At 39.3% G+C, this 6,724-nt stretch overlaps 1 protein-coding gene across 1 annotated transcript; it reads right to left on the bottom strand.

The window, feature by feature from the left end:
* Positions 1–3,312: 3,312 nt before the first annotated feature.
* On the bottom strand, positions 3,313–4,870 carry LOC129005515 (uncharacterized). The gene is made up of 2 exons (XM_054434424.1): positions 4,308–4,870; positions 3,313–4,275 (listed from the first exon to the last, which is right to left on the bottom strand). The coding sequence occupies exons 1-2, from the start codon at positions 4,868–4,870 to the stop codon at positions 3,396–3,398; spliced, it is 1,443 nt and encodes a 480-aa protein (XP_054290399.1). The 3' UTR covers positions 3,313–3,395.
* Between the last annotated feature and the right edge of the window lie 1,854 nt (positions 4,871–6,724).

The raw sequence follows: 6,724 nt of genomic DNA, 5'->3' as shown, positions 1-6,724 counted from the left end.
CTTAAGTGATTTTCCCTATGAAATATCATATTTCATCATAAAGGTTGACAAGGTAATGGGAAAATTATGTGTCACATTGCTGATACAGTTTATTATATTAATTTACTAATAGCAACATACGGAATGAGTAAAAGCGGTAGCGTCTTGGACATTGCTGGTTTGCAAGCCCCGCCAGGAATACATTTTTTGCCTTCAGGTCAGTTGGGACAAACATTTGTGATATATTTATATTTTGTTCAAAACAGGCCGGGTTATAATTTACTTAGTGATTCCTTGAGTACAAATAAGCAAAAATATTTACATGTATATAATATGTATATGTGTAATCGCTTTAAATTAACGCCAGACAGTCTGTATATTGTTTTAACAAAAACACTCATAACTCCTTAGTAGTTTAAGCTACAGTATTAAGATTCTGCAAAATCTATATCAATGTATATATTATAATTTCTAAAGTACTTTTTGTCGGTATGCCATAACTTCTTTATTTCTTCATAAATTTTCACAAATAAGGCGTCATTTTAATGTTTTTTTTTATCCACTACACGGGGAAAATATACAAATCACTCAAATTTCAGTAGTTTTTCGTAAAAACGATGTATTATGTAAGTTATGTAGTTATGTATTATGTTTATTGTGTAGGTGATTTAGACTTGAAATTTTGATTTACGTTATTCGATCAGCTTAGACATGTGAATTAAATTAATCACAAGAAATCTATATATATTTAATACGCTAGGCATATTTTTGTCATAATTGTTTGGGAGTGGTGGTGCTACCGATCACCATGATCAAGGTGTCGTTAGGAAGGTCTTAGCATGTAGTTTTGCCATCAAACAAAAAAACTTTGGAATTCTATCAGAGATCTGCCTCAGTGGCCTTCAAAGTTTCCATATTATTCTAAGGGAGAAAATGTTTGTTTATATTTGAACAGATGAATACTTTCAAATTGACACTAATATTTGAAACAGATGGTTATACTAAAATTCCGCACAAAACCAAAACATAACCAAAAAACGTTCGACATAATGGAGACTATAAAGACGTTGACCAGGACGGCCAATAGGAGGAGGCCAACGAACTTTAACTGGTAGACGCGAACGAAATACAAATAGTACTATTGTCGTTAATAGCCGAATACAGCAAGCACCCTTCCTTGCTGGGTTTAAGTGTGCTCTCCAACAGTCGCCAGAAGATTTCACATTCAATTTAGGACTGTTGGATAATTTCTGCATAAGGTGTTGATTTTGGAAGACAAGGAGGAGGGTGGGACTAATTTGAAAACAGAAGAGAGGAGATATTAGATGAGTGGAAAATGCGTTGGGAGCAGAGTGTTCTATGTTAACGTTTCAAAGGTAAACTTTCGTATTTATACCTAGCATCAGAGAGAGACTGGAACAAGATTGGGAGATGGGCCATTATGAAACGCAGTTTGTCACAGGACATTGAAAATTTCAAGGCGATTTTGTGAAGATTTCACCAGGTGGAAGAGGACGTGTGTAGATGTGGATAAATAAAAACCACGAGTCACGTACATTTATAAATTGCTCACTTCTTCAGGAGACAAATAGGTGAGAACAGGAATATGTCTTGGATAAGATAGGCCTAGAGATGAGAAAATAGAACATGATGAGTGACACGGAAGCAGTTTTCGTGGCTTTGTCAAAGGTGCGCTTTTTCAGTGAAAACTATGTCTGTGTAAAATCAAAGCCATTAAAACAAAAATCGTATATGCCCATAGTATTACTTCTAACATGGTGTTCATATAGGTCCTATAAACATGTAAATACTTAAATAACTTACCAATATATTTTGAAAATCTATTCTTGGAATCAACGATGTACTTACGACGCAGAATGAACTGTATGTTGTGTACTTCTAAGTGGTATATGAGAAGGAGTTAGTGCAAATGCTTCCCACGCTGTTTTTTTTTCGTAATAGCCGATTTTTTGCAAAATATTTTTCAGTTTAACAGTTTAAGAATGGTTGCTATGCAAAATTCTACAAAATCCGTTAATTTTACTAACAATTTCAAGCTTTGTTTGTAACAGGAAAAACTGAGAAATTAATTTCTTTCCTGCTACACCTTTAGTTACTCCTCTGTAGGCCTATATAAAGAGTTTTCATTTTTCATGCACATTATGGTTATTTGAACTCTGCGCAGGATACAGCAAATGTGATAAAATAATTATAATTTTACAAGGACGGCGGTCGTTGTGTTTATTATTGCGTGACAAATTCTTCAAATTATCCCTCCTGTTAACGTGTAAAAGTAGGTCTACTGAAACATATAAAAGCTGCCCAAGACACCTGACAATAGGACATTATCTGGCAAATCACATGACAATGGCTGGTGATGAAGGTGGCGTGAGCATTCAGCGTAATCACCGGACCGTGAGCATAGAGACGTGAGCATGAACATGAGCATAGAATCATGAGCATGAAAATGTAGCCTATCGTAGTGCGCCACGCACCGGAGATTAAACGATGACTATATTTACTATTGTTATAAGGTGTCTTAATTGCAGAGGGGCTCCCTTCAGATAGAAAGGGAAACTGTTAGAATTATCTAGTGGAAATTCCATCGAGTAAGTAATAGTGTATAAAAACTAAAAAAAAGTTGTAACACATGTTAATTTCTGAGAACTTGAAGATTTCCATGATCAATTTCCCCAACAAATTACTGCACGGGCCCGCTAAACCAATGTTCTTTAAATTGCTCCATGGTTCAACAATACTTTTAATTGGAAACCATACATGATAATTCTAGAAGGAAATAAAACTTATATCTATGCAAATATACTTAAAATTATCTTGATTATAGGGCTTTTAGGATTATCGTTGATGGGTCTCCAAAAAAAGGGTGGAAGGTACTGAACAAATTGTAGTATTTTTTTTAATTTAAAAACTTTACTTTTTAATCAGTTGGTACTATTTGTTCTAAAATTGTATACTGAGTTAGTGAATTGGGCGTTGACTTTTGATATTTTTACATTAAAATAACAAACCCGACTGCCTTTTCTAAATACCCTGTAAACACAACGATGCACCAGACTATGCATAGTATAACGATATAAAGTATTAAGGTTGTAAAAAAATAAGACTATAACAAAAATATAAATGTATATAACAACAGTTTGTACACAAATGAACAATATTTACAGAACAGGAAGTATTAACAATAATTAACAACATGAAGCTAATCTACGAGGATAGAGACTGAGGTGAGGGGAACATCCTCTCTTGGTTAAGTTTCGTATCACCAAAGATTACATATGCTGCGTAGCATATGTAATCTTTGGTATCACTGAAGAAACAGGTGGTATGAGAACTTAAGGTAAGTTAGTACAACATAATTTGGCTTAAGTATGTCCGAACTCATAGGAAGAGTTGTTTCAAGGGTAAGGTCCACCGGGATGCTCCTCTGGAACGCATGCTTCGTGCCACACTGGCTTACTGACTTTCTTCCACGCCGGCACTTGAATATGTTTTATAGCAGGAACTTGAACTGTCTTCCAAACCTCCTTCCATACTTGTTCTTTCTTTGTGGCCCACTCTTGCTTTTTCTCAGTTTTCCAAACCTGGATCTTTTTCTCCTTCCAAATCATTTTCTTCTCTGTAACCCAGATCTGTTTCTTCTCCTCCTTCCAAATCTTTACCCACTCTTCTTTCCACTTAAGCTCTTTTTTCGTAACCCAAATCTCCTTTTTCTCAGTTTTCCAAATCTTCTTCCATTCTGACTTCCAAATCATTTTCTTGACCCATTTGCATCCACCTGATCTGTCCCAACCGTGTTCATCTGGGATACATTTCTTTATAACGACGGGGATCCAGACTTGTTTCCAAGCTGGAACTTCGACTTCTTTCCAGGCAGGTACCTTCTTCTCCACCCAAATGGGTTTTTGTACTTTTTTCCAGTCAGGTTTTTTCTCTACTTTCCAAGCGGGGACTTCCTTCTTTAACACTTCTGGAACTTTAATAGTTTTCCAGTCTGGCACTTGAACCTCTTTCCAGATTGGTACTTGTGTTTCCTTCCATACCGGGACTTTATCTTTTTTCTGTTCTGTCTTCCAGATTTTCTTTTCTTCTGTTTTCCAGATTTTTACCCACTCGTCCTTCCACACAAGTTTCTTCTTTATTTTACAGTGTTGATGGCCATGGTCACCTCCTCCCCCGCCACCACCTCCTCCATATCCACCACCGCCGCCTCCATATCCACCGCCGCCGCCACCTCCATGACCACCGCCGCCGCCTCCGTATCCACCGCCGCCTCCACTTGTGTCCCAGCCACCTCCACCTCCGCCTGCTCCGTATCCTCCGCCTCCATGTCCACCACCGCCGCCTCCATGACCACCGCCGCCGCCTCCATATCCGCCGCCGCCTCCACTTGTGTCCCAGCCACCTCCACCTCCGCCTCCTCCGTATCCTCCGCCTCCATGTCCACCACCGCCGCCTCCACTTGAATCCCATCCACCGCCGCCACCTCCTCCGCCACTCCAGCCATCACTTCCTCCACTACTGGCACTCCATCCACCGCCGCCACCGCCACCGCCGCCGCCTCCATATCCACCGCCGCCTCCGCTTGAGTCCCATCCTCCGCCACCGCCACCGCCTCCGTGACCACCTCCATCACCACCTCCATATCCACCGCCGCCTCCTCCACTTGAGTCCCAGCCTCCCCCGCCGCCTCCTCCATGGCCTCCCCCATAACTGTCCCCACCACTTCCACTTGCGTCCCATCCACCTCCTCCGCCTCCGCCGCCGCCTCCTCCAAGATCCCAGCCGCCGCCGCCGCCACCTCCATTGCTTGAATCCCAACCCCCTCCTCCTCCTCCGCCGCCGCCACCTCCTCCTCCATGACCTCCTCCATAGCTGTCGCCTCCACCGCCAGAAGAGTCCCATCCTCCTCCTCCGCCACCACCGCCGCCTCCACTCACGTCCCATCCTCCACCTCCTCCACCACCACCGGAGTCCCAGCCACCTCCTCCTCCATCTCTCCGTTGGATTTGTGTGTCAACCCTGCAACATAAATAACCTTATTAGACAAGGTGATTACATTAAAATTACTTTGGGCCACACAGTTAATCTGTTTTAATAACAAACATGATTCTAATTTTCTAATACTGATCAATTTTACTATTTTAAGATTTTGACGTAGGATAAATGTGCATGTATGCTTATTTATTTAAAATGTACAGTTAAAGTTTGAGTTGAGAGATGTTAAACTGTATTTGAAAAAAGTTAATACTACATTTCGTTTGAAAGATAGCCAGCAACATCTACTTTTATCTTCAAGAAGAACAACTGTTAATATTGGAATTAATACTAATTTGAAATAACAACATCGCCAATATTTCTGAATTTTTAATTTTTATGAGGCCTTTCGCCAGCTATGCTGGCATCATCAGACACATCACAAAACTTTAGCATAGAAACTTTTTAGCATAGCTGGCGAAAGGCCTCATAAAAATTAAAAATTCAGAAATATTGGCGAAGTTGTTATTTCAAATTAGTATCTACTTTTATAATCACTATCGTCCCACGTGTTGTTCCTGATTCTTTGTAGAAACGTGGCAACGTCGTAAGTTCTCTATCGTGGAAGCTAACAACCTCGATAGAGAGTGAGATAATTGCAAGAACCATTGTTGGCGCGTTCAATTAACAAAGTAATGTTCTGGTGCGATGAGACTTACACTTGTCTCCTTATCATTGAGGGAAATCTATCATTCTTTGTCGGCATTTCCTACCTCTTCTCCAACCGCTTGTCAGCAAACGGTTAGTGTGAACTACTAGCACTAGTATAAACAGATATTTTGGTTAGTATCTGAACCATCAGAGTGGTAAATAGAAAAAATGTTTGATCAATTTTGTAGAAACCAATTCGTTTATCAATACAGAATTAGAGTTATTAGTGATACAATTTATTATTGACAATAAATCATGAGCCAAATACTTGAAACCGTTAAAGCAGGGTCTATGTGGCAGTCATCCTATAACTAATCGTAAAATATACTAACGGTAAATAGCCAAACACAATCATAACTTACTGTGCAAATTTGTTATTTTTCATTATTCAAACCAAATATTGAATTTCCTTCACTAAACGATCTTTTTATGCAGTAAGCTGCAATCAAAAAACTGCATGACACATTTAGTCCAGTCAATTACCGTTTTCCCGCGAATATCCCATGCAGCACCGATTCACATAAACATGTGGGTTTTGTGGACTTGTCCTCTATTTCAAAGTCTACCCAGTGCCAGTTTTTTTTCTTAGTGGGGTGCCACCTCCCCTTTTTGGGAGTAAGCAATTATTTCGTTGATAATAAGTACAAAAATTGACAAGCAGCTTTTGTCCTTGCATTTAATCAAACAACCTGTAAATAGCAAAATTATAGCTTACAAAACCTGTGAAAAAGCATATGTTTATCATATGAAAGATTATTGTTGATACCATTTAGGTTTTACAAACGTTGGCTTTTGGCCAAATACACATTGTCTTAAACGTTTACCATTGTTTAAAGAACAAACGACTAATTATTAGCAATGTTATTTCAAGATGAGCATTGATGATTATATTCCCGCCATTAAATTAACGACCGTTACTATAACGACTCTAGTGACTCCCCAACGGTCGTTACGTTACGTGGTCATGCATCACGATTTGTGGTTACTTCCCACATTGTCCACTTTCACCCCTTAAAACTTCATCAACATGCGATTTTCC

The sequence above is a fragment of the Macrosteles quadrilineatus genome, unplaced genomic scaffold (genome assembly GCF_028750875.1).
Source record: "Macrosteles quadrilineatus isolate MER2022 unplaced genomic scaffold, UCM_ALF_1.0 Scaffold_22__1_contigs__length_1958994, whole genome shotgun sequence".
NCBI classification, from domain to species: domain Eukaryota; kingdom Metazoa; phylum Arthropoda; class Insecta; order Hemiptera; family Cicadellidae; genus Macrosteles; species Macrosteles quadrilineatus.
The sequence above is the reverse complement of the archived record's forward strand: the minus strand, read 5'-3'. Positions and strand labels throughout refer to the sequence as shown.

Excerpts from the sequence above, each read along its gene's own strand:
- LOC129005515 (XM_054434424.1), bottom strand. The coding sequence starts at position 4,870 with ATGGAGGAGGTCATGGAGGAGGAGGTGGCGGCGGCGGAGGAGGAGGAG. Across the intron at positions 4,276-4,307 it reads ATGGAGGCGGAGGATACGGA|TGGAGGCGGCGGTGGATACG; the intron begins GCAGGCGGAGGT and ends CTGGGACACAAG.